This window comes from Lissotriton helveticus, chromosome 5_1 (assembly GCF_964261635.1).
Source record: "Lissotriton helveticus chromosome 5_1, aLisHel1.1, whole genome shotgun sequence".
Classification (NCBI taxonomy): Eukaryota; Metazoa; Chordata; class Amphibia; order Caudata; family Salamandridae; genus Lissotriton; species Lissotriton helveticus.
The window spans coordinates 511,010,204-511,037,236 of record NC_136065.1 but is presented as its reverse complement, the minus strand read 5'-3'; the positions used below and the strand labels follow the sequence as shown (position 1 = coordinate 511,037,236).

Here is a 27,033-nt window from a genome sequence, read left to right as displayed (position 1 = left end):
TACCAATCACTCTCTCCCAGCCAGAGTGTTCATGCAACTCATAGGCATGATGGCATCTTGCTTATTTATTGTACCTTATGTAAGACTTCAAAAGCGTCCCTTATAGGAATGTCTAGCACATCAGTGGAATCTGGCTCAAGGACAACGTACAGATCTGTTGTTGGTGGACAGCCGTGCACATCACTCTCTGAAGTGGTGGAATACAACCAACTTATCCAAGGGGCGGCCGTTCCTCGAGCCTGTTCTAAAGATAGTTCTAACAGACGCATCACTCACAGGATGGGGAGCCCATCTTCTCAAACACACGACTCAAGGCAAATGGACCACTCAACAGAAAGTGCTCCATATTAATCTTCTGGAACTGCAAGCAATATTCCTAACACTCAAATCATTCCAACTCCATGTACAGAACAAGGCTGTCCTGATCCGAATGGACAACATGACAGCCATGTATTACATTAAAAAACAAGGAGGCACACATTCTCTGCAGCTGTCCCAGCTCGCAAAGAACAATTGGAGATGGGCCCCCCCACAAAACATATACCTGCTTGCAGAACACCTTCCAGGAGTTCACAATCAGATTGCGGATCTGTTGAGTCGACAGACACAACAGATTGACGAACGGGAGCTACATCGACAAGTTCTTCTACCATTCTTCCAAATGTGGGGCCAACCAGACATAGATCTGTTTGCCACACCCAAAAAGGCAAAATGCCCAACCTTCGCCGCCAGGTTTCCACACCCGCTGTCCAAGGGCAATGCGATATGGATGAACTGATCAGGCAGATTTGCGTACGCTTTTCCGCCACTCCCACTGCTTCTCCTAGTGGTATGCAAGCTCCAACAACAGTCTTTCAAAAAGATCCTTGTCGTTCCCATATTGGCACGCCAACCTTGGTTCACAACACTGTTGGAACTCTCTCGTCCCACACCAAAAATTACGCCTCTCCCCATCACTACTCACGCAGAACCATGGAGACATAAGACACCCCAATCCATCTCAGTTGAATCTGGCAATCTGGCTCCTGAAGTCCTAGAGTTTGGTTACCTTAACCTTCCACCGGTCTGTATGAACATCATTAAATACCACTAGAGCTTGCAATGCAGCAAAATGGAAGAGATTGGCCATTTACTGCACTAACAATAATATCGATCCCCTGGATGCGTCCATCCAGAACATCATTTGCTACTTACTACATTTGGAAAGATGTAATTTAGCATACTCATCTACGTCTACATTTAGCAGCATTTGCTGCTTACTTACAAAACAGGCAACACTTGTCACTTTTTAGGGTCCCAGCAATTAAAGCCTTCATGGAGGGCCTTAAAAGAATCATTCCTCCCAGATTACCACCTCTTCAATGTGGAATATCACTAGGCTCATGTGACCCCCATTTGAACATAAATGTGAACTTCAATTCCTCACATGGAAAGTAGCTTTCCTTATTGCATCACCTCTCTCAGAATAGTAAGTGAGATCCAGGCTTTAACCATACAGGAACCTTTCTTACAAGTACATCGTAACAAGGTGGTTCTCAGAACAAATCCAAAATTCCTTCCTAAAGTCATCTCTGCATTCCATCTTAACAAATAGGTGGAGATACCGGTATTTTTTCAAAATCCAGACTCCATAGCAGAGAGAGTTCTTCACACGCTAGACGTCAAAAGAGCACTACTTTATTACATTGCCAGAACTATATCCTTTAGAAAGACAAAACGATTGTTTGTAGCTTTCACCCCACCTCATAAAGGTAATCCCATCTCCAAAGCTGGGATTGCGATTTTGATTGTTAAATGTATCCAAATATGCTACCAAAAGGCTAAACGCACAATTACAATTCCCCCTAGAGCGCATTCAACACGCAAACTAGGGGGCTTCCATGGCATTCTTAGGGAACATTCCCCTATAAGACATCTGTAAGGCAGCCACATGGTCTACAAAACACACTTTCACTAAACACTATTGTGTTGACGTGAAGGCCAAACAACAAGCTTCTGTAGGCCAAGCTGTTCTTAAAACACTTTCAAACTACTGCAACCGATGCAGGTGACCACCGCTAGGGGAGACACTGCTGTACAGTCAATGCCAAGTGTCATCTGCAGCTCATATGCCTCGAACAGTAAATGTCACTTACCAGTATGCATCTGTTCTTGGCATGCAGATCTGCAGATCAGCACACGCCCACCCACCTCCCGGGACCTGTATCTGTTCCAGTACTATCTTATTTAGATATACACACATGGACATATTTGTCTTTTCTACTAACTCCATTGTTTCCCATAATGGCGAAAAACAATACAAGGAGGAAGTTGATGTCCATACGCACTATTGTCTAAGGGAGGAGTCGCCTATCTTGTGACCACAAAGACTTCTTCCAAGACAATAAGGTGCAAGCATCCTAGCCCAACACCAGATGGCGATCTAATGCAAAGTGTACGGATCTGCAGCTCTACATGTCAACAGATGCATACTAGTAAGTAGCATTTTCCTTTTGGAATGCATTGATGCTGGATTGGAACCAGGGACACCTGAACGATTTACTTCCACTACCTCACCTGCCCAGAGTTCTGAGAAAGAGCATGAAAGACTGGGTCCATGTTATCCCTTTGGCCTCTGATTCAGCCAGAAGAGTGTGGTTCTTGGAACTCCCTAGCATGAGCATCTGTCCTCTGATCAGGATGTCACTTCGGGAGGACCTCATGTCTCGGCAACCGGACAAGATCCTCCATGCAAATCTGTGGTGTTTACCCCTCTATACATGTAGATTGAGCAGTGGCAATTCACTGTGTTGGATTTCCCAACTGAATTATTGGATGTCCTCTCCTATAGGCACCCTTTCATGAAATCCATTTATGCTAGTTACTAGAGGACAAGTTTGTGACCTGGTGTGGTGCACGTAAAACAGATGTCTTACAGGCAACGCTGTCTGATGTCCTTTTACTTTTATATTTAACCCAGCAAGGCCTTAAAATGCCTTAAAAATGTATTTGCCTGCCCTTTTGGCCTTTCTGTGTTTGCTGGACCAACTGTTATTTTTCAAACCACCTGTTGGGTGTCGGACCTTTAATAAATCTACTCACATTTCCTTCCAAGCTGTTTGTGATGCCACAATAGCACATTAACTTAGTCTTGCATTCCACTTGTGTACATTCTTTAGGCGATGCATAGCTAATTGCTCCAACCCTGAAGACTCTTACTCATTGCAATCAGGGCAGCTCATCACATGTGTGTACTACAGGAACTCTGTACAACTGCCGTAGGCACCCTTTTTCCTGGGCAAATTGGTGTTGGGGACTCTAGCCTTCTTACCTAGTGTTGTGACTTCCTTCATTTTTGGGCAATCCATCACTTCACAGTGTTATATGTCCCCACCCCGCCTTTACCTCTCGAAAGAGGAGGAAAGGCTCAATTGGATGAGTAGACAATCCGCTTTTTGCGGCGTTATGGAGCATAGAAATGGAAGGCTGTGCTGAAAAGGATTTTGGTGAGGTGACAGGTCATTTGCATTAATATCTGGTATGCACTGACCAAGAATCAGCCTCTGGAAGGCCAGTCCACCAGTGCTTAGGCTGTTACCACTTTGTTAATTTGAGGAGTGACTGTCCATGGCTGTGGCGTGGGTGCATAGGTTTGCGAAGCAGTACTTCCTTGAAAGTCCAGTTCGGTGAGGAGATTTCCCTCTTTCTGTGTTCTGCAGTACTTTTTGGTCTGAATCCTTTCCACAGACCTCTATCTTGGGGAGGTAATATTTTGGTATGTATTATAAGGTGAAGAATGTGCAGTAAGAAGCATCTTTCTGATGTGTACTTGTAACTTCAGATTTCTCACCTTTAGATTATCCCCTGGCACCAGATGGGATCTGTAAGATTTTAACATTGCTCCCGCACTCCAGTAGGTGTCGTAGTGCAGCTCGTGTCTATTTTGCAGCACCCCAGAAGTGATGGTGCAGCATATAAATGCCATCCTGTGAATTGACATCAGTTCCAATCTTTCTGTGCCTTCGTATGTGAATCCAGAGCATGCTTACAACTCAATTATTTTGTTTCACGTGTGCAATGGAAATTGGTCCCCTCTAAAAAAGCTTGAGGTTTAAGCCTTGTTGTGATGGTCACAAATGGGCCATGAGGAGATTTGCCTCTGGTGTCAACGTCCTGCTGTGTGTGCCCGTATGCACCCAAAACCGATTTTTGATCATGATGCGAAGATGCACTCCCCTACTTGAAGGCAAGGGAGGCTACCAATTCCCACTCTTGGTGGTGTTTCTGCGATATGGTTGGTGAGATTTTGCCAGCAGTGAAGAGAAGACCTTCCCCTATGGAAGGGCAAACTCTTGAAAGCACTCCTTGGCGAAAGAAATCACATGAAATGATTACCTCTCCATTAGTTGCATTTCACTTAAGTTTATTTGTATCTGTTTCTGATAGCAAATTATCCATTCATTAGGATTGTTGTTGTAAATTCTGGGTGGCCATGTCCGCAATTCTCCCCCTAGAGCAGACCGGCTTTAGAAAACAACACGGTACCTTAGATAATCTTACTGCTCTCCAAATCTTAATCGAAAAATATGTCACAGTCCATATGTCACAGTCCGTAGAGGAGGTATCTATGGAGCATTTATTGACTTCTCTACGGCCTTTGATAAGGTGGATAGAGTTTTGCTTTGGAGTAAGCTAATAAAGTTAGGAATGCCCCCGAGCTTATTGAAACTAGTAATGGCACTCCATACGGACACCTGGTGCAGAGTTTTAATGGGTGGTGATAGAGGACTTTCCAGAATAATATCTACCAATAATGGGCTTAAACAGGGCTGCCTGTTGGCGCCCCTGTTATTTTCCCTATACATTGCTGACTTACCAAAAGCTATATTATCTACTAGCAATGGTATTGCCCCTGTACTAGGGGGATCACCCATTGCATGCTTAATGTATGCCGATGATATTTTAATTCTGGATCTCACCCCAAAGGGCTTGAATAGTCGTTTGGAAGGTTTGAACTCCTACTCCGAGGCCCATTTCTTAAAAATTAATACCTCAAAAAGTAAAATAATGTGCTTCTGTGGAAGGAGAAAACCTAAATATAACGATTATTACTGGTCTGTCGGGGGCGAGAGACTAGAAGTAGTTAAATCCTACCCCTTTCTTGGGAAGATAGTCACGAGTAATCTTTCAGAAAAAACCCATACAGAGAAAAGTGGTAGGAAAGCTCTCGCTCAAGGGAAGAGTCTTATCTCCTTATACAAAGCGACAGGTCGGAGGCATTTTTCCATATTACTCGAAGTCTATCGGGCAAAAATCCCCGCATCCCTAATCTACGGATTGGAAATAGTGGACATGGCATGCTGGAAATTCTTGGATTCTATTGAAGGAAGAATTCTTCGTAATCTAGCTTCTGTAAATACTGCAAGCTCTACGTCTTCGTTAAGACAAGAATTTGGATTGCGTAGTGCACGGTCCCAGGCAGTAGCGAGTGTGGTGCGTTGGGTTTTTAATATAGCTGAAGGAAAGCCTGGCACCCTGAGGTTTCAAATAAAAAATGAGTTGTTGGGTTCCTATAATGTCTATTCCTCTATCGTAAGGAACTTTAGACAGGCAATTTCTTTACTACAGATAGATGAACAAAGTCTTTTTACATTATCAGCTCCCCAACTAAAGCTATCCTTAAAGACTACGTCTTGGGAGTTGTTTTAGAACTGACAGTATGATCCGAAAATCTAAGAGGAATGTTCCCCTTCGGCAACTCTTGTGAAATTAAAAAACTTCAGCCATATTTAGGTTGGAATCTTCCTCATGCAGTTAGGCGATTTATTCTTTTGTTGAGATATGATTTACTCCCATTAAATTGTTTATTGTTTAAATGGCATGGTGGTACAGATATCTGTGATTTTTGTAAACTTCATTCCCAGGATCTATACCATGTTGTTTTTGTTTGTCCAGCCCTTATGGTTCACAGACGTAAATGGTTAAAACCTTTGTGTTTTCAGTTGGGTATTTTTACTGCTTATGATTTTATTGTAGCTATGTTTAATCCCCCAAACGAAATGTTTTGCTTTAAATTGTTTTCTTTTTTCAAATGTTTTTTAACATTGTACTGATATATTTTTTTTTTTCTCTTCTTTTTGATTATGTACTTAATGTCGTTTTTTCTTTTTATTGACAAACTGTTATGTGGATCTCGACAGAGTTCCGTTATCATAAATAAATAAAACTTGTAAACTTGTTGTAAATTCATTCTGTATTTACAATGAAATGTTGAACATGTTGTGGATATTAGTGCTCGTGTAGGGAGTATTCACTGCGATAACACGGAGTACGCTCTTATCTGAGCCTTTCACAGGAAGAATTCCCTGAAGAAGGGCTGGTCCCGAAATGCATCGGGGAATATGTTGACATTCCTGTGAATTTAACCATATGTTCAACACTTCATTGTAAATACAGAAACGGATACACCTCAAGATCAGGAGGTGACACTCTATAGCACTTAAACACTGTGAGACGCTGGTTTAACAGTAAACCATTGATAAAAAGGAGTGAGACCATCATCCTATCTCTTCTATTTATCTTGCCAGTAGTCCCTGAGGCATTTCAGGCCAACCTGGTTCAAACAATCTAGGGTAGTGCTAAGTATTTCATCAGGGCTAGGCTGGACACTGACTGCTTGGGCAGAGCAGTTGGCACTTGGGCAGAGCATTTGGCACATAGCACAATGTGGAGCTATGGTATGCACATTTGACAGATCTATGGGCTTCTAAGGTGACAAGCAACCCCCTTTAATGAACATGTTAATTGATGACTCCGTCCTGTTTGGCGAGAATACTACTCTTGCTTTGGAACGCTTTGAAGAAAGCCTAGCTACAGTACATTCCTTAGACCTTTCCACCACTGAGTCAGTAACCCTAACATTTTCACCCCTTTGAAGCCTACATCCCCTGACTCTGAAGATTGTGTTCCTGGTTGTTGCAACTTCTGCATGCCGCTTGAGCGAACTCTAAGCTCTCTCAGGCAGCCACTCTACACCACTTTCTTTCTGGATAAGCTAGTGTTGAGGTTCTGATTGACTTTTCTGCCAACCATCATGACTGCTTTACATGTGGGACTCTGCCACTCCCAACGTTCTCAGTTCCGTCTGATTGTTGGAAAAAAGAACAAGCAAATTTATTGCCTGAGTCCTAAAAAAAAAATGGTTTAAGCTTTTACATGGATTGCACAAAAGACCATTGGGTGGACAATCCTCTTTAGGGGGTTCCGTGGGCAAAAAAAGTGGAAGGCCGTGTAGAAAAGGACTCTTGTGGTGGATAGTCCTAGTCATTAAAATCTTCTGCACACTGACCAAGAAGCTGCCTCTGGTGAGATTGATAGTCCATTTCATCAAGGTCAAGGCTGCTACCTTGGCACTGGCATTCGGTGAGGCCATGACATGGTCATTCGAACACGTTAACAAAGCCCTTCTGCAATGATTGCAACGGGAATGGCATTTCACCTTTTAGGTCTCGAAGGACTTTTTGATGTGAGCTGTTCTATAGGCCCACAACTTAAAAAGGTACTGCTTTGGTATCTATTCTGAAGGCGAGGAATCTGTGGTTATAAGTATCTATCAGAAGACATGTTACCTCCTGGTAATGCTCTTTCTAGTGGATACTTAATGTAACTACACATTTCGCACCTCCCCACCTCCTCCACATTATGTGGAGTATATCCCCAAATTACAGATCTTCATGCAGGTATGTCTAATTATTGGGCTGTATGTCAGAGTGCGAACAGAGTCAAGAAACATACTAAAATCACAGGACAAAGGTGGTGCTTACATGCAGCTCCATTGTCCCTTCTGGGACAAAGCATTGTATACTGAGCTGCACAATGCCACCTAAGGGCGAGCAGGAACTTTTGGATGCAGTCTGGCACCCAGGCATATCCTAAAGGTGAGGAATCTATGGTTGGAGTATCTATCAGAGGGGACGTTACATAAGGTAAATATCTTTCATCAGATGAACACGTTGCTTCCCTTTAGAAGCCCTCTTTTTGGTGGCGCCCACTTAACTTTTTACCGGAGTGACCTCTTTATAATACCTGAAAAAGCCCTAAGTTAATTCTCCTCCCACTGTATCCAGCAATTGTTAATGCTTCACTTCTGAGGGCATGAAAAAGATAAACTGAAGTTGGCATTCAGGGGTTGCGCATGTGCCTGTGTGTGCACACCGCACACTGCACACAACACACCCACACACACCCACACCACACACACCACACACACTCTGAGGTACTAAGGAGGGTTCTTAAGGGCTGTGGCATGAATGCATGCTGCATGCCTTGGTGCAGACAAAAGTGAAAACACGACATGCCACACATCCCTCTCTGCCATGTCCCCTACTAGCGCATATGATAATTCCTAGTCGCCCCTAAAGCAGGCCTGACAGCCGTAAGGCAGGGTGCTTAATATTATATGTGAGTACATATATGCATGAGAAGATATGTCCCTGTGCAGGCGGTCCAATTGCTTCCAGTGCAGGTGTCCAGGGAAGCGGTCATAAACCATGTACTGGACACCGGTAAAAACGAGTTCCACAGATACTTTACGATTTTACTGAAAATAGAGATGGTTGCTACCAAACATCTTTTCTTGATAAACCCACACTGATGCCAGTGTTGGATTTATCAAAACATGCACTCGGAGGGCACCTTAGACGGGCCCCCTAAAAGCCTGCTAGCCTCTGGTATGCTTGCTAACTGTATTCTGCCAGCCTGCCAACTGAGCAAAGTTTCTGATCACCTAGATTGAGAGCCTTTTGCTCTCAGAAGCAAAAGCCTGTCTGGGAGGAGTGTGTAAAACCCCCCTCCTACAGGATGACCTGCTGATTAGCCTCCTTAGGCTGGCGAGCTTCTAAGGAGTCACCCCCTTTAGAATTCAAATCTACTCCCCTCACAGGAGAGGAAGCCACCCCCTGTCCTAAGCCCCCTCGACACCTGGGAAAATTAGCCAGTCAGTTAGGCTTGCCTCCCCAGGCTAGTTCCACTACTAAGGTGGGGTAACTGCGAAGTGGACACATTTTCAGAGAGCCATGTTTGTGATGGCATTCCTAGGAATTCTGGGACAGGGTTATGCCCATTTCACGCAAGATATGATAGTATAGCGGGTGTAGTGAGCCGCAGTGCTGGCCAGGACATAACAATGCCTCTTAGGCCTGGTTCCTTTCTGCATGCTCCGTTTGAGGCCTATTCTGAAACTGCAAAATCAGTGGAAGCAGGTGGTTGATTTTTGGAACACTGGTCAATTTACCAGAAGGCTCAAACAAGCCATGCTGTTGTGGAGGTTCCATTCAAACCCCTGAGCTAGTCTTCCATTCCAGTCTTCCACGATAACTGTGCATTTTTGGAAGGTTGGTAGTCCCACATGGAAGAGCTTTCGCAAGAGGCCTGTGGTCAATGGCAGGAAAGCAACTTCACATAAGCCCTGGAACTAGTGGGCCATCAGGTTTGAGTTGGGCCTTCATTGGTTCCAGGATCAGCAACACAAGTTATGTTGGATCAGGATGAACAGCAGAACGTCCTAGTAATATACTGCAACTGGCTGTTGGACCTGACCTGGCTGGAGCTGTTCGTTTTTCCAAGGGCTGCCTGACCCCACGACTTGCGGAACCCGCTTCGCGGGTCCCGCTGCGGATTGCATCTCACCGTTTGTTCTTTGTTCTTGGTTTCCTGCCTGGCTGCACCGAGGGGGCGTGTGAGGCTTCAGGGCTGCGAGCGTGAGGCTGAGTCACCTGGCCCCGCTCTCCCTGAACGCCCCGCCCTCACCTCCTCTAATTAAAAAGGCACCTGGACTCACTCAATTTGGCTGTTGGACCTGACCTGGCTGGAGCTGTTCGTTTTTCCAAGGGCTGCCTGACCCCACGACTTGCGGAACCCGCTTCGCGGGTCCCGCTGCGGATTGCATCTCACTGTTTGTTCTTTGTTCTTGGTTTCCTGCCTGGCTGCACCGAGGGGGCGTGTGAGGCTTCAGGGCTGCGAGCGTGAGGCTGAGTCACCTGGCCCCGCTCTCCCTGAACGCCCCGCCCTCACCTCCTCTAATTAAAAAGGCACCTGGACTCACTCAATTTGGCTGTTGGACCTGACCTGGCTGGAGCTGTTCGTTTTTCCAAGGGCTGCCTGACCCCACGACTTGCGGAACCCGCTTCGCGGGTCCCGCTGCGGATTGCATCTCACCGTTTGTTCTTTGTTCTTGGTTTCCTGCCTGGCTGCACCGAGGGGGCGTGTGAGGCTTCAGGGCTGCGAGCGTGAGGCTGAGTCACCTGGCCCCGCTCTCCCTGAACGCCCCGCCCTCACCTCCTCTAATTAAAAAGGCACCTGAACTCACTCAATTTGGCTGTTGGACCTGACCTGGCTGGAGCTGTTCGTTTTTCCAAGGGCTGCCTGACCCCACGACTTGCGGAACCCGCTTCGCGGGTCCCGCTGCGGATTGCATCTCACCGTTTGTTCTTTGTTCTTGGTTTCCTGCCTGGCTGCACCGAGGGGGCGTGTGAGGCTTCAGGGCTGCGAGCGTGAGGCTGAGTCACCTGGCCCCGCTCTCCCTGAACGCCCCGCCCTCACCTCCTCTAATTAAAAAGGCACCTGGACTCACTCAATTTGGCTGTTGGACCTGACCTGGCTGGAGCTGTTCGTTTTTCCAAGGGCTGCCTGACCCCACGACTTGCGGAACCCGCTTCGCGGGTCCCGCTGCGGATTGCATCTCACCGTTTGTTCTTTGTTCTTGGTTTCCTGCCTGGCTGCACCGAGGGGGCGTGTGAGGCTTCAGGGCTGCGAGCGTGAGGCTGAGTCACCTGGCCCCGCTCTCCCTGAACGCCCCGCCCTCACCTCCTCTAATTAAAAAGGCACCTGGACTCACTCAATTTGGCTGTTGGACCTGACCTGGCTGGAGCTGTTCGTTTTTCCAAGGGCTGCCTGACCCCACGACTTGCGGAACCCGCTTCGCGGGTCCCGCTGCGGATTGCATCTCACCGTTTGTTCTTTGTTCTTGGTTTCCTGCCTGGCTGCACCGAGGGGGCGTGTGAGGCTTCAGGGCTGCGAGCGTGAGGCTGAGTCACCTGGCCCCGCTCTCCCTGAACGCCCCGCCCTCACCTCCTCTAATTAAAAAGGCACCTGGACTCACTCAATTTGGCTGTTGGACCTGACCTGGCTGGAGCTGTTCGTTTTTCCAAGGGCTGCCTGACCCCACGACTTGCGGAACCCGCTTCGCGGGTCCCGCTGCGGATTGCATCTCACCGTTTGTTCTTTGTTCTTGGTTTCCTGCCTGGCTGCACCGAGGAGGCGTGTGAGGCTTCAGGGCTGCGAGCGTGAGGCTGAGTCACCTGGCCCCGCTCTCCCTGAACGCCCCGCCCTCACCTCCTCTAATTAAAAAGGCACCTGGACTCACTCAATTTGGCTGTTGGACCTGACCTGGCTGGAGCTGTTCGTTTTTCCAAGGGCTGCCTGACCCCACGACTTGCGGAACCCGCTTCGCGGGTCCCGCTGCGGATTGCATCTCACCGTTTGTTCTTTGTTCTTGGTTTCCTGCCTGGCTGCACCGAGGGGGCGTGTGAGGCTTCAGGGCTGCGAGCGTGAGGCTGAGTCACCTGGCCCCGCTCTCCCTGAACGCCCCGCCCTCACCTCCTCTAATTAAAAAGGCACCTGGACTCACTCAATTTGGCTGTTGGACCTGACCTGGCTGGAGCTGTTCGTTTTTCCAAGGGCTGCCTGACCCCACGACTTGCGGAACCCGCTTCGCGGGTCCCGCTGCGGATTGCATCTCACCGTTTGTTCTTTGTTCTTGGTTTCCAGCCTGGCTGCACCGAGGGGGCGTGTGAGGCTTCAGGGCTGCGAGCGTGAGGCTGAGTCACCTGGCCCCGCTCTCCCTGAACGCCCCGCCCTCACCTCCTCTAATTAAAAAGGCACCTGGACTCACTCAATTTGGCTGTTGGACCTGACCTGGCTGGAGCTGTTCGTTTTTCCAAGGGCTGCCTGACCCCACGACTTGCGGAACCCGCTTCGCGGGTCCCGCTGCGGATTGCATCTCACCGTTTGTTCTTTGTTCTTGGTTTCCTGCCTGGCTGCACCGAGGGGGCGTGTGAGGCTTCAGGGCTGCGAGCGTGAGGCTGAGTCACCTGGCCCCGCTCTCCCTGAACGCCCCGCCCTCACCTCCTCTAATTAAAAAGGCACCTGGACTCACTCAATTTGGCTGTTGGACCTGACCTGGCTGGAGCTGTTCGTTTTTCCAAGGGCTGCCTGACCCCACGACTTGCGGAACCCGCTTCGCGGGTCCCGCTGCGGATTGCATCTCACCGTTTGTTCTTTGTTCTTGGTTTCCTGCCTGGCTGCACCGAGGGGGCGTGTGAGGCTTCAGGGCTGCGAGCGTGAGGCTGAGTCACCTGGCCCCGCTCTCCCTGAACGCCCCGCCCTCACCTCCTCTAATTAAAAAGGCACCTGGACTCACTCAATTTGTCTGTTGGACCTGACCTGGCTGGAGCTGTTCGTTTTTCCAAGGGCTGCCTGACCCCACGACTTGCGGAACCCGCTTCGCGGGTCCCGCTGCGGATTGCATCTCACCGTTTGTTCTTTGTTCTTGGTTTCCTGCCTGGCTGCACCGAGGGGGCGTGTGAGGCTTCAGGGCTGCGAGCGTGAGGCTGAGTCACCTGGCCCCGCTCTCCCTGAACGCCCCGCCCTCATCTCCCCGTACCACGCCCCATTGCTAATGGTCTACAAAAACCAGTGAGAGACGCTGCGCGGGAGCGCGCGGGAGCGCCCGGGGATAAGCCCGGGACAAGGGCGGGACCGTTTGAGGCCTAAGAGGACTGGCCTGGCCCACCCCCCTTGGTCTGTACCATTGACTTTGGGCTCGGCCTTGGATATTAGTGAGTACGATACAGGAATTATATCTGCCATATATCATGTGTACTAGGGGGAGCCGTAGTAAGACTGCACTGGGCCTGACAAAGTTAAATGGCACCTTGGATGACTTTCTTGTAAAGACAAATTTGGCAATAGACGCCGAAATTACAAAAATGCAGAGTAGGGTTTCTATTGAGCTTGATGCTGCGCGCAGGCTCTCACAAACATTTGTGAACTCTAAAAAATCATCCTTGGGAAACATTGCGTGCGCTGCATCCCCTCAACAGGCTCCACACCCCCTCCCTCTGCTAGCACATGCCGACATTCATCACTCTCATCTGTCTTCCTCTTCACCCCCATTAGATTCCTCTTTTATTTTTACACCCATGTCCCCTAAAACCACGGAGAATTATTTCCCTACTGTACAGGAAAAGCCTATCACTCTGCCGGATACCCCTATCCCTTCCTTCTCGGTAGTAAAAAGCAAAAATCTACATCGTCAAACCATGAAAAGGAAGAATATGGATAAACTTGCCTACAACCGCAAGAAAGCAAAAATTGCTAGGCATCAGTTTTTCAATTCGAGAAGAACTCTGCCAAAAATAGGGGAGCTTAAACAAACATCACATGCAGTCATTCAGCAAACAGGGGGTGAGAGTGATCGTATCTATCCTAACATCACTACTGTTCCTGCCTTAGAAAATTCTGCTCCTCCTGGCGACAGCTCAACAAGGGGAGGTCAAAATGACTTAGGGAGGGATATGGGCAAGGCGGGTGATGATGATGAACACTTTCTCAAAACAGTCTGGGTTACTCTGAAACAACTATTGTCACCTTTCGAACTAAGACTGTCACGTATTGAGACTCACCTGCTTGAAATGGACAAAACTTTAGTATCCCTGGCCACGCTTAGCCTAAAACAACTGGAAGCTACATATCCCCAGATTACTGAGGGTTCCTCACAGGCGAGTAATGATGGTACCCAACCTGTTCCAGCCTCAAATGCTGGCATCCAATCCGTATCAGTCCCTAACGAGGTATCCCCTGCTCCTACAATTCTCCCCTCTCCTTTGCCCTCCTTATTACTCAAACCGATTCCAATTCCTAAACCCCGGAAAATTGCAAACGTTCCTGTTTCCCTTCCATTAAGTTCATCAAAATCAGATACAAAACCCCCCATAAAACAAGCGCAGCCCAAAAACTCTTTTAGAAACAATCAGAATGTGACCAAGCCTATTTCCCCCCTTTTACAGCGAACATTTAACCAACACCAAAATCAACAGAATTTTCGCGGGGGCTATATTGACCTCCCTCCCGATGCCGGGCCCTATGTTGCCATTTTGGCTGGGGTACCTATACTTGCCCCTGACACCGTGGAAACCCAGTGGTCCTTAAAGAACAAAGTGATCCACTGGTTAAATGCCAATAGGCAGCATCCGCACACCACCACGAGCAGGGTCTTAATGGTCAGGCGAGTTCCATGGGTGGGTCGCACTAATAAAACCATATCAGGTGACTGTATTGTGGTGTCATTTGCAGACCCCCACACAGCCCAACTTATCACCACATGGGATACACAGGCGATGCACCAATCGATTGTTACTAAACCCCTTACCTTTTTTTACCCTCCAAAACAGATAGTTGAGCCCTCTGGGGTCTGGTCCACAGCCCATAACCACAGATGGAAGGGGCACGGGCGGGAATGGCAACCCAATAAGAATTGGTGGGAAGGTGCACCCACTATGAATAGGTTTGAATGCCTAGATCAGGTGGATTGACTGGGAACTCTTGATCTTTCACCTTGCTTGAGCGCTCTAAATCTTCCAACCAAGGCCAGTAACATTGACAATTTACCATCTGTTAACAAAATTAAAAATTCCCTGGGTCCAGAGGAACCCTGCCCAGCTCAGGGTACCCCTGCTGTGCGCGTCACACAAAATCTAGAGGTGGTACATTCCCTAGGCTCGATAGACGTAACGGGAAATGCTGGCCAACCACCCCAGAAAAACATCGACTTAAAACATTCACTCCTATCATGGAATGTAGCAGGCTTGGGTAACAAGATCACCCATAAACCCTGGCTGGAGATTATACAGAAGCATGGCGTTCTTTGCCTGCAAGAAACTTGGCTTGTTGAGGAAAGTCATATTATGGGGTATCGAACATTTAATTCACCCGCGGTCCCCTCTTCCCAGGGTCGAAACAAAGGGGGCCTGTGCATATATATATCGAATGTGGGAGACATAAAGGTATATGATTTCCACCCAGATCAATACTTTCAAATTCTTTTATTCAAATGGGGCACCACACAAAAGGTGATATTGGTAAATTTTTATAATAACATGCCAGCAAATGAAGTAGAACTGACCTTGAATAAAATGTCACACCACATGCATAAAGTGAGAGATCAAAACACGGGGGACCACACAGTTCTATGGGTGGGAGACTTTAATTGTGCCATCTGCCCATCTTCTGAGTTAGGTTTGTGCGGCCTTTCAGATCATGAGGAGGATGGCCCTTTCCATTTCTCACACACCAAGTTGGGATCCCTCCTCAACAGCGTTATTTTCTCTTTTGATCTTACTTTCGTTAATCAGGCATGTTCCCCCCCCCAGTTCCCTTTGCCCCAACATATAACGGCAGAGGCTGTGAAACCACAATTGACTTTGCACTGGCGTCACCCATCAAACCCAATTTTATAACTTTCTGGGAGATTGGGGACGACCCAATGAGCGATCATTATCCAATTACTTTTGGGGTAATGATCACAGAGGAGAAAGCAAAGGAATCTTGTGGGCCGCTATATCCCCTGGAGGTCACTCTAACAAAAATAAACGGCTATGTGATAAAGTGGGAGAAAATGAATCCCTTAACCTTCTTCCACAGCCTAATATCATCTTGCTTTACAGACATACTTGTCTGTTTAGAAGAGGATATTGATCCAAAGGTGATCATGGCAGCTTTTGCTAATATTCAGCTTCACATTAAAGATATGCTAACGAGGAGCCATAAAAAGAACGAGAAACACACACGCGGGTGGTTCGATTCTAGCTGCACAGGTGCCCTGAAGAAACTGAAGAAAGTTTTAAACGCTATCCCAAAAGATAGGGTGCAAATTTCCGAGGCCAGAAGAGAGTATAAAAGGGAAATTAATCACCGCAAGGCAACAATGAAACGGGAGGCTTGGGAAGCTTTGGGGGAAGCTGCCAGGAATAAGGACGCTAATCTCTTTTGGAAAGTTATAAGATCTGTATATAACACAAAAACTAGTGACAACTGCATAGATGTAGCAATTACTGCAGACCTCTGGGTAGAACACTACGGCAAACTTTATTCTAACAGCCAGGGGGATACTCAGACCCAACAAAAGGAATCCTTAGCTTTGAACAATATATCTTATGATCACCAGTCATTTGACCCCCCAGTATCCCCCTATCCAATTGACTTGGTTTTTACTGCACTAGAAGTGAAAAATGCCATCAGGGAAAGCCCATCAGGGAAAGCTCCTGGCCCCGACTATACCCCTGTGGATCTATATAAAACAAACCTCGATTTTTGGGCCCCCCTCTTAACTAACGTTTTAAATATGGGAAACAAATGTGGCTTAATTAACACCTGGTCAGATGCAATTGTAGTGCCCATTTTTAAAAAGGGGAACAGGGACGATCCTGCTTGCTACCGTCCTATATCTCTACTGGACGGTCTTATGAAAATTGCAGGAAGGATCGTCCTTAAGAGAATTCAACATTGGGAGACAGAGAAAAAGGTTATTTCCGAATTCCAATACGGGTTCCGAAAGGGAATGGGTACCCAGGAACAATGCCTTAATCTGTCCCTACTGATTTCCAAATACACCGAGGCCAAAAAAGGGGACCTGTTTGTTACCTTTGTTGACCTCAGCACAGCATTTGACTGCGTGGACCACCTTCAGCTCTGGTCAACATTGGAACATATCGGAGTGGATTCCACCATCATATTTATAAAAGAACTATATAGAGATGCCGGGGCTAGAGTGAGGTTCGGGTCCCAGGGTCAATGCACACAGAAATTTCCCATAAACAGAGGGGTTAGGCAAGGCTGTATACTTGCGCCCCTCTTATTCTGTTTTTATATAAATTCTATTGTAGAGCACTTAATAAACATCCAAAGTGACTATCCAGCAATTAATGGTAGGCCTGTACCCATTCTTTTATACGCCGATGACGCGGCAATTATATCTAGGACTAAGGTAGGGCTGCAGAGAGCAGTAACTGCATTCTCGTCTTATATGGGGAAACGAAATCTGAAAGTGAACATCTCCAAAACCTTGTCCATGGCATGCACCCAAAAATACAAAAGGCCACAATGTTCGATATATCTTGACGAGCAGAGAATTGAGTGCACAGACACCTTTTGTTATCTAGGTGTCGTTTTTGAAAGGAAAGGAGGTTGGAAACACGCAGTAGCCGCGAGGAAACTTGCCTTTAGTCGCACCATTGGGGCCCTGCGAACTTTCGCAGTAAAAATAGGGGGCAAACCGACTGCAGAGATGTTACAGATCTATCAAGCTAAGTGTATAGCGACAGTCACTTATGGAGCAGGCTTATGGGGCTTCGAAAACGTGTCCTCACTACAAACTTGTGAAAACCTTTTTATTCGCTACTTACTAGGTGTGAGCAAATCCACTTCGACTTTTACCACCCATATTGAGACTGGCCTCAAATATCTTAGCGACACTATAAAGTTATCACCGTGTTTGCTGTGGCACAAAATCTGGACAACTTTGGAATGCCAATTTAATAGAGAACTCATCATGGACTGTAAAAATTTGGATGGCGCATCCAAAATCAAGTGGTTACGATACGTCCAGATGATGTTCGCAGAAATTGGACACTCCGAATTTTATGATACGCCAGAGTCCTTAGAAAACTTGTCCAGGCCAGCTCTTAAAAAACTTTTAATGACACAACTGGAATGTGCCAGATGGAACACTGAGAAACATAAGAGTTCTACCCTGTGTTATCAAGAAATTACTCCTATTGAGGGTTTACAAATGTATCTCAGGATTGAAACTGTACCATATCCCCGTATGCTTCTTACTAGGCTGCGTTTAGGTACCTTCTTCCGAATGGTCACTTTTCCAAAACACAATGATTGGACCCCGGCGAATATACTTTGCCCATGTGACGACCATTCTTCGCAAAGTAACATTCATATTATGTTCTTTTGTAACTTTTACTCTGCCCCGAGGAAATTATTCCTCTTACCCCTTCTTAAATCCTGGGGCATAAGAACATGTAAAACTGCTTATTTGAAGTTACTTCTGCTAGATGAGGTGCATGTAATCTTTGTTGTTTCTCGCTTTTTAATGTCAGTGGTAAAATACAGAAACTCGATGGTGTAAGTCTAACATGTTTAAATCCGCCAGAATTACTAAACTTGAGACTTTTTCGATTACATGTTTATTGCTGACCTCTTATACATGCAAAATGTTTTACAGATTCTTTACAAACTTTTTCAAATTTTTTAACGTGGAAATCTTTTAAAAATGTATGATATAAACTGTTCCTGTATGCTTTTATGATTTCTTATGTAAATCGAATAAAGCCAATTTTGATTTGATTTATACTGCAAAACAGGGAGGAAAAGGGTCCTGTTCACGATCATAAGAGGCACAGATGTTGTTGGACTAGGCCATCTCCAAGTAAGTGAATATCGCAGTGGACCATCTTGCAGGAAGATAGAACAACCGGGCTTAATGACTCCACTGCTCTCGCTTCAATTGCCAAAATTGGTAACTCGATCAAGTAGAGTATTCTTTCGACAGTGGAACCAGTTATCAATAGGCTGTTATGCCATCCTGGATGGCATAACGGCCTGCTGGTGGTGTAATGATGGCATTACACCAGCAGGTTCAGTCGATCCGAATATATGGAAAATGCCTTTTCAATGACCTGGTTTAATGTCTTTGATTTGGCCCTTTCCATTCCCTTCCAAGGTGCCAAGGAATGCGAAAGTGGAACACTGGTTACTTTATCATCATAGCTGTGGTTGGGCATGGTCAGCTTTGGTATAGCCACCTCGTGAGGCTGTCTGTGTTCCCACAGGTCCGGCTGAAGAACCATCCCATGCTCCACTCAAACTCTCAGTGAGGTACTCCAACACAATATCCAGTCACTAAGCCAGACGGCATGGTACCTTACCACTTAGGGAAAGGCCACCTGGATAGCTCTTGAGACTGGAGAGATACCCTAGAGCAGGCAAATGTATCTCCCACAACTGACTGCAACTATGAGTGGAAGAGGATCTTCATGTGTTGCAAAGAAAAGGGTCTTAACACAAACTCCATGCATCCACCATCAATTGATACTGTGCTTGCATGAGCAAGTCAGTCATGGTTTTAAGTATGCGTTCATCTTACTGCACTTGGCTGCAATTTTCAGATTCAATAGGATAGAAAACTCTTCCTAATCCTTATTCTGACAGGATTATAAAGCAATATTATGAAAGCGCTTTTTTGAGTCTTACCTCCTTTGAGGTGTACTCCTGTTCCGTTAAAGATCAATACTGTTGAGCCAACTCTCACTGCTTCCTTTTGAACCCATTCACAGACTGCATCTGAAGTTCATTTAGTGGAAAGCTGCACTTATATTAGCTCTCACTTCATCTTGGCCCGTTGGAGTGTTACAGATGTTCACCATAAAGGAGCGGTATATTTGCTTTCCTACAAGGAAGGAGGCGATTCTGTGGACTATTCCAAGATTCATGCTAAAAGTCCCTTCCCCTTAAACTTTCACTTCATTGACCCTCTTATCCTGTGGTTTTTCTTCACTAATCCATCTTCTACAGACAGATCCTTTCACTTGCTGACTGTTCGCAGATGCATCAGGTTCTTCATGTACACAAGTAAAGACTAAAAATTCAGGTAAATTAATGCCTAATTCATCCATTAAGTGCCTCATTCGTCCATCCTTTTATCCCAGCAAGGCCTCATAGGTTTGCTATCTACCTGTATCACTTTCTCATCAATCAATAAAGCGAAGTGTCTGTTCGAGGGCGGTGCAAGGGCAGATTCCACAAGAAGCATGACCACAACAGCAGCATTCTGTGCTGGGGCATCCTTGCAAGACATTTGCCATGCAGCCATGTGGATAAGCAGGCATACTTTCACCAAACATTTCTGCCTAGATGTGAATGCGGCAGCCAACTCTGCCGTGGTATAAGCCGTACAACACAGCCTGTTGCAGTAAGGGAAGCCTACTTCCCAACCTTTTTCAATAGTGAAAGCCTCTTTCCTGCTTCATTCAAATAAAATGTACTGCTTTCTACTCTGATTCAAGAATGTAAATATATGAAAGATTCAATGCTGAACAAGAAATCACCTTTAACCCCAGTTGTCCAGTAGGGGCACCTTTCCAATATTTACATGCAACCGTTCCTTCTCCCCAGTCAGAGATACAGTTCTCTCATACGTATATCACACTTGTGCTACACAATCTGAGAAGTGGTGGCCTCTAGGGGGGAGTAGAAGAGCTCAGCACTTCAACCTCATTGGCTGTAGTTTGGGTTGTATCAAGAGGTGAATGTGCTACTAAACAAACACTGTTGTTGTCATCTTTGGCCTTTTTAAAACGAATTACTGATATTTAAAGTTAAAGGGTTATTACCAAAGTGAAACTATGAAAGATACCAATGCTGGAGAACTGGAGTTACAGATAAGTAACTAAATTCTTTTCATCCATGAAACCTCTTATCTGGTTAAGCATTTGGAGCCCTGAGTGTTTGTGCAGATTAAATTAAGCTTATTGGTATCAAGTTTCATTATGGAGGTGGTAAAATAGGTTGACTTGGGCATTAAATGTTTTGATGCCTTCTGTAATGTGTTTCTGTTCCTGGGTAAGATTTCCATTGGTAAGAAAGAAATGCATAAAGTCTGTGGGGTTGGTTAAGTGCAATTGCAACTGAATTAGTCTGTATTGGATAAAAGATCATAAATTAGAAAAGGTCACCCATGCGTGTTATCATATGTACTTGCCATTGTACCCATTTCTGCCAAGTTGTCTAACTTTATTAAGCTGTTAACATCTAAAAGTCTGTTTTCTCCCATGCCCAAGACCGTATTGCTAGACCTAGTATTCAACTAGCACATTTGATCATTATTTTGTACACCTAGTGTGTTGGTTAAGTTTTGATTCATGTGTGTAAGCTCCCCTTTGGTCCTGGTGTAAAATGTTGACAATTCAAGCATCTTTTTATGTTTTTTTTCTTTCTTTTATTCCTCCAGGTGGGACAGTGTGTTGTGGTATTTAGCCAGGCACCCAGCGGGAGAGCACCTCTCAGCCCCAGCTTGAACTCTCGGCCTTCGCCCATCAGTGCTAACCCGCCTGCTTTGGCACCTGAGACACGGGAGTATCGCTCACAGTCTCCAGTTCGGAGTGCAGATGAGGTGCCCTGTGTTAATGGCCGTTGGGGGACATTGCGGCCGCGGGCACAAAGGCACACATCAGGGTCCCGTGAGGGTAGCCTCTCTCCTGCCCGTGGAGATCGCTCACCTGTGCTTAATGGTGACAGTTTATCGCCTAATCTTGTAGCTGTGGGAGGGGCTTCTTTGGACAGTCCAGTACAAGCAGTTTCTCCCAGCACACCTTTGGCTGCCGATGGTCCTTCTATACCTACGAGACGTGGATCTTTACCTGATCCGAAGGATCTGCGGTTAGCAGCTGTTGACATGAACTGGGATCAGAAAGGGGCCTCCAGCCTTTGTGATACTGAGGTTGATGGCAGGACATTTAGCGACGGTGTGAGAAACCCCCCTGAACAGACGAATGGAATACACACACCACCTCACATTGCTGCCACCCTCCCTGGGGCTGTCTCACCTGGTGCCCTGCGAAGAGGCCTGGAAGCTGTTAAAGCTCTTTCTTCTCCTCCTCCTCAAGGGACATCTGCACCTGCCTCTTTGAGTCCCCCTAAACTGGCATCACCTGTATCGCCTGGAAGCCAGGGTCATGGCAGTGGCAGCGCCGAGCCAGCAGTGCGTGCTGCTACTGCCCAGGGTGATGGACATTCTTTGCCTCCCATTGCACGTCGTCTGGGTCATCATCCACCTCAATCACTGAACGTTGGCAAGCCCCTGTATCAGAGCATGAACTGTAAGCCAATGCAGATGTATGTGTTGGACATAAAGGGCACAAAGGAGCTTGGGCGTGTGAAATGGAAAGTGTTTAACAGCAGTTCAGTAGTGGGCCCTCCTGAAACCAGCCTGCATACAGTGGTGCAGGGGAGAGGGGAGTTAATCATCTTTGGAGGTCTCATGGACAAGAAACAGAACGTGAAGTACTACCCCAAGACCAACGCCTTGTACTTTGTACGAGCCAAAAGATAATGAGGCTTTGTTTCACTGCACCACCCGCTTTGTGGCTTTCTTATTTTAATATTGTATTTCTTCTTTTTCTGGTTTTTTTCCTTTTCTTTACACTACCTGATGCAAGCATTTTAAACTGTGAATCGGGGAAAAATTAAAGATCAAGAAGTGTCCCGCTCAATTTGGTTGATAAAGTAACATTTTGTTTCCATCAGTGTTCTTTTCAATGGCAGTGATCATTTTTATGAGTATCCTTATATCTTTCTATGTTGAAAGGTTATTCTGCCACAGTCCGGCACAAATATTGGTTGGTTCCATTTGATCATGTATTTAGCACCTGTAACCCTCGTTAAATGAAATAGTATGCAGCAGAAGAAACTTTAGAAATTGCATTGTCTGACTTGTCATTCCAAACTTGATAGATAAATATACCTCTTCTACTATTACCTCTTCTATTATTACCTCTTCTACTATTATCTGTGCACCTTTACCTTGTCTAAACTTCCATAGTCTTTTTATTTTATTTAAATTGCCTGTTTCTTGCTACCTGGATAATTTGGTAATTTTAATATTACTTTATATTTAATTAAATAATTTACCATAACTTGTTGATACTCAACGCCACACCGAATCCATGATAAATGCGCAGTCATATTTATGTTTGTGTCCTTAACCGTAAGTAAGCCTTACACCCTTTTTTCTTAGTAATTGAAAGTGTAATTATTTGTTTGAGGCATATGAGCTGCAGATCACACACTATGCATAGATCGCCATCTGGTTTTGGGACCGGATGTTTGCACTATACTGTCTTGGAAGAAGTCTTTGGAAGTCATGAGATGGGTGACTCCTCCTTTGGACAATAGTGCGCATGGGCATCGACTCCATCTTCAGATTGTGTTTTTTTCCACCATCGGGCTTGGAGGTGTTTGTCGCACTCCAGTTTGGTGTTGTTACCGATCTACATTTCGACGCGCAATCCTTCACCCGTTCTTCGGTATCGTATTTGATCGCGTTTCCGATTCGACGCCATCTCTACAACCTAAAATTCTTCGATCCCGGTCATCGATGTAGGCCTTCGGACCTGTCTGCGCCATCAGGCCCTTTGGCTCATGTAAAGGAATCCTTTCAGAAAGTTTCCTCCAATGTGGATCCAAGTTTCCACACACTGATCGTCACGAGGTGTGTAACCTCTGCCTTTCGCACAAGTACGCGGCCAAAGACTGTCCAGCTTGTGCCTCTTTCCACTCCAAGAAAACAATATGGGATCGTCGGGCTCTAAGAACTATGGCTCAATCATAGACATCGATACCGGACAATATGTTCCAAGAAGGGATCAATGTACTGAAGCAAATCGAAGAGGGCAACTTTAACGCCTCCGATGACTCAGACGTCGAAGACATCACTCCAGGGCAGCGGATCGTAAGTACTGACATCTGAAAGAAACAGGTTAGTATTAGATTCCTTATCTTAGAATATCATCAGGCGTCAGAGTGGATCCGGAAATTTTTGCGTAGCAGTACCCTTGCGTGTCGGTAGGCGTCTGCGGCTCCGCGTCCGTCGTGGGTGCCGTGATGATGTCGTCGGAGTACTTAGACGCCGCCTCCGCGTGCTGACGTCAGTTCTTCTTTTTTCCGCGCCAGCAGCGCAGATCCAGAAAAAGTGGTACCTTAGTCATTTTTTGACTAAACTTTTTTGATCCCTTTTGATCATTTTTTGAGTCTTAGACTCCGAACGGTGCCGGTAGGGATGCCAGGTTTTTAAACCCTGTGAGGACTGTGACCGACTGATGTCGGTCACCGACCCTCACCGTCGGTGTCTCCACTGTCTCGGCGTCGACCACGACGACAAGGCCTGTTCCGACTGCCGGGCCCTGACTTCGAAAGCTAGGCGGGAGCGGTCCCGCAAGCGACTCGAACTCCGGCAGTCGGCCCCGCGCCGAGAGAGGTCCCAGTCCGGACGGAGGTCGAGGGACCAGTCGCGGGAGCGGAGCCATCGTAGCTCCGGGAGTCGACATCACTCCTCAGGGTCGTTGTCATCCGGTAAGCACAAGAAGTCGAAGAGACATCATCGCTCTTCCGACTCCCCCTCCCCGACGCTCGCGCGACGCGGCCGGGGTTCGGGTGATACCGCCCACGTGGCTCCGTCGTCGTAGCGGGCGTCGCGTCTGGCCCCACACCCTCCGGTCCCTGGGCCGCAAGCGACACCGGAGGAGATCGAGCGGTTCCTCATGGCCGTGAGGGCCCTCTCTCCTCCGACGGGCTCCGCGACGCCTTCGGGCCCAGCGGACCCGCCTGGGGGCCCTAGCGGGTCGGGGGCTTCGGCTCCGACGCAGTCGGGTGCTTCGGCCCCGGCGCCGCCGGCCCCCGCTGGATCCGGATCCGGGTCGTCGCTGGTAGACCCAACGACCTCCCCGGCGCCGGTCCCTCAGGTGTCACCCCCGACGCAGTCTTCGGGCGGCACCGTCCCCGATGCCCGCCTCGATCCGGTTCCGGCGCCGGAGCGGCGCCGCTGGGCGCTGCTCTCGACGCCGATGGGGGAGTTTCACTTCGATGAACTGGCCCCATCATTTGACAATCCTGATCAGGAGATGGGTGATGAGGAGGAGTATTGGGAGGGGTCCGAGGACCCTCTGACACGGCAGTGTCAGTCCCAGCAGGACTGGACAGGTGGTCTTGGGGATGCCTGTGGTCTGGACACCTCGCCAGACACTGGTTTTGTCTCCCCTCCTACCGTGGCTACGGAGGAGGGGGCAACCTACAGCGCGGTGTTGACGCGGGCGGCCAAGGCCTTGGGCCTTGAGCTCCCCGTTGCGGCTGTGAGGACTAACCACCTCACTGAGGTCCTTAAACCGCAGTCAAGCTCGGCTGAGCCTCTGCTGCCGTTTAATGAGGCCTTGACCGACGTTCTTTTGGGCACTTGGTCCAGGCCGCTACAGGTTCGCCTGTAGATAGGAACGTGGCCCCGAGCGACCCTAGTTTCCTGTCCACCCACCGCACCCCTGAGAGCCTGGTTATCCAGGCTTCCAATTCCCAGACCGCATTCCCGTCGGCTCCGCCTGACAGGGAATCCAAGAGGTATGAGCAATAATGCAAGAAGGTATTCTCCCGGAGTCTGGGACTGCGGTCTTCCAACACTGCATGCCTCTTGGGCCGCTACACCCACTCTCTGTGGGATGCGGTCACGGACGTGCTGCCAGAATGCCCGTTGGAGGTACGGGCTAAACTCAGCCAAGCCCTTGTGGAGGGTCTAGATGCGGCACGGTATTCTATCCGGTGTGGGCTGGATACCACCGACTCACTGGGCAGAGCGATGGCACGACTGTGGCGTTTCGTCGCCATGCCTGGTTGAGGTCTGCCAACTTCTCGGCTGATGTCCAGAATTAACTCATGGACATGCCGTTTGATGGCCGTCGCCTTTTTGGCGACAAGGCAGACCATGCGCTTGAGCGCTTTAAGGACTCCAGGGCTACGGCCAGGTACTTGGGCCTCTCGGCCCTGCGCCAGCAAACGGGTGCCTTTCGGCTCCTTTCGTGGCCAAGGAAGGGGCGCCCCCCACACGTGCTGCCAGCCACGCACCGCAGAGTAATACACAACGCGGTGGCGGCCGTGGAAACCGCCGTGGCGGCGGTCGGGGACAAACGGTGAGGACAGTCCACACCTTCCCCTGCAGCATCCGCCTCAAAACCCTCCTAGTCTGTGCTTTCAGGCCCATGTGACGCCAGAGGGGGGCAGGGTTCGCCATCCCCTCCACTGGCGTACTGTCACATCGGACAGGTGGGTGCTGCAAATCGTCCGAAGGGGCTACTCTCTCCCCTTCGAGGCGACCCCTCCAGCCATGCCACCGCAAAACCACCGTGTATCTGGGGATCATTTGCGACTTCTGCAGGAGGAAGTTACGGCCCACTTGGCCAAGGGGGGCAATCGAGCGCGTTCCTGGGCCAGAAGTAGGGTGTGGTTGCTACTCCCACTACTTTCTGGTACCCATGAAGGGCAATGGGGACCTACGCCCTATCTTGGATCTGCGGAACGTCAACGGCTTCTTCCAGAAGAAGAAGTTCAAAATGCTGACACTGGCTCAGGTCTTAGCTGCCCTGGACCCAGGAGACTGGATGGTAGCGTTGAACTTGCAGGGCGCTTATTTTCACATGCCCGTCCTGCCGGCCCACCGGCGCTACCTGCGGTTCACGGTTGGCCGCGAGCACTTTCAGTTTACCGTGCTCCCCTTCGGCCTTACAAGCGCCCCGCGGGTGTTCACGAAAGTGATGGAGGTGGTCGCAGCTCATCTGCGCAGGTTAGGGTTTTCAGTCTTTCCCCTACCTCGACGACTGGTTGTTGAAGGCGGGCTCGCCCCAGACAGTCGTCAGCCACCTCCAGACTACGGCAGACCTCCTGCACCTGCTGGGGTTCTCCATCAATGTGCCGAAGTCACACCTGTGCCCCTCTCAGAAGCTCCTCTTCATCGGAGCGGTTCTCGACTCTGCGCAGTTTCGGGTTTATCCACCCGAACAGCGGGTTCGGGATATTCAGGCTCTGATTCGATCTTTCAGCCTTTATCCCGGGTCTTGGTCAGGTTGACGCTGCGGCTTCTGGGGCTGATGGCCTCCTGCATCCTTCTGGTGCATCACGCCCGGTGGCGGATGCGGGCTCTGCAGTGGGACCTGAAGTTTCAGTGGGCCCAGCATCAGGGCAACCTATCTGACCATGTCCTGATCTCGGAGGGCACTGCGAGACAGCTGCAGTGGTGGCTCACGGACCGCGATTGGGTCAGCGGCAGATCCCTCTCCCTTCCCCAACCGGAGCACGTAGTTGTGACGGACGCGTCCCTCCAGGGATGGGGAG

At 48.1% G+C, this 27,033-nt stretch overlaps 1 protein-coding gene across 2 annotated transcripts in view; it reads left to right on the top strand.

Moving 5' to 3' along the window:
* FBXO42 (F-box protein 42) overlaps positions 1-22,376 on the top strand; it is a 242,064-nt gene extending 219,688 nt beyond the window's left edge. For both annotated transcript variants that reach the window (XM_078642841.1, XM_078642842.1), the window contains one exon: positions 21,116-22,376. In XM_078642841.1, coding sequence (XP_078498967.1) covers positions 21,116-22,216 — 1,101 coding nt within the window. In that variant the 3' untranslated portion in view covers positions 22,217-22,376. The remainder of the gene's footprint in view (positions 1-21,115) is intronic.
* The last annotated feature ends 4,657 nt before the right edge of the window (positions 22,377-27,033 follow it).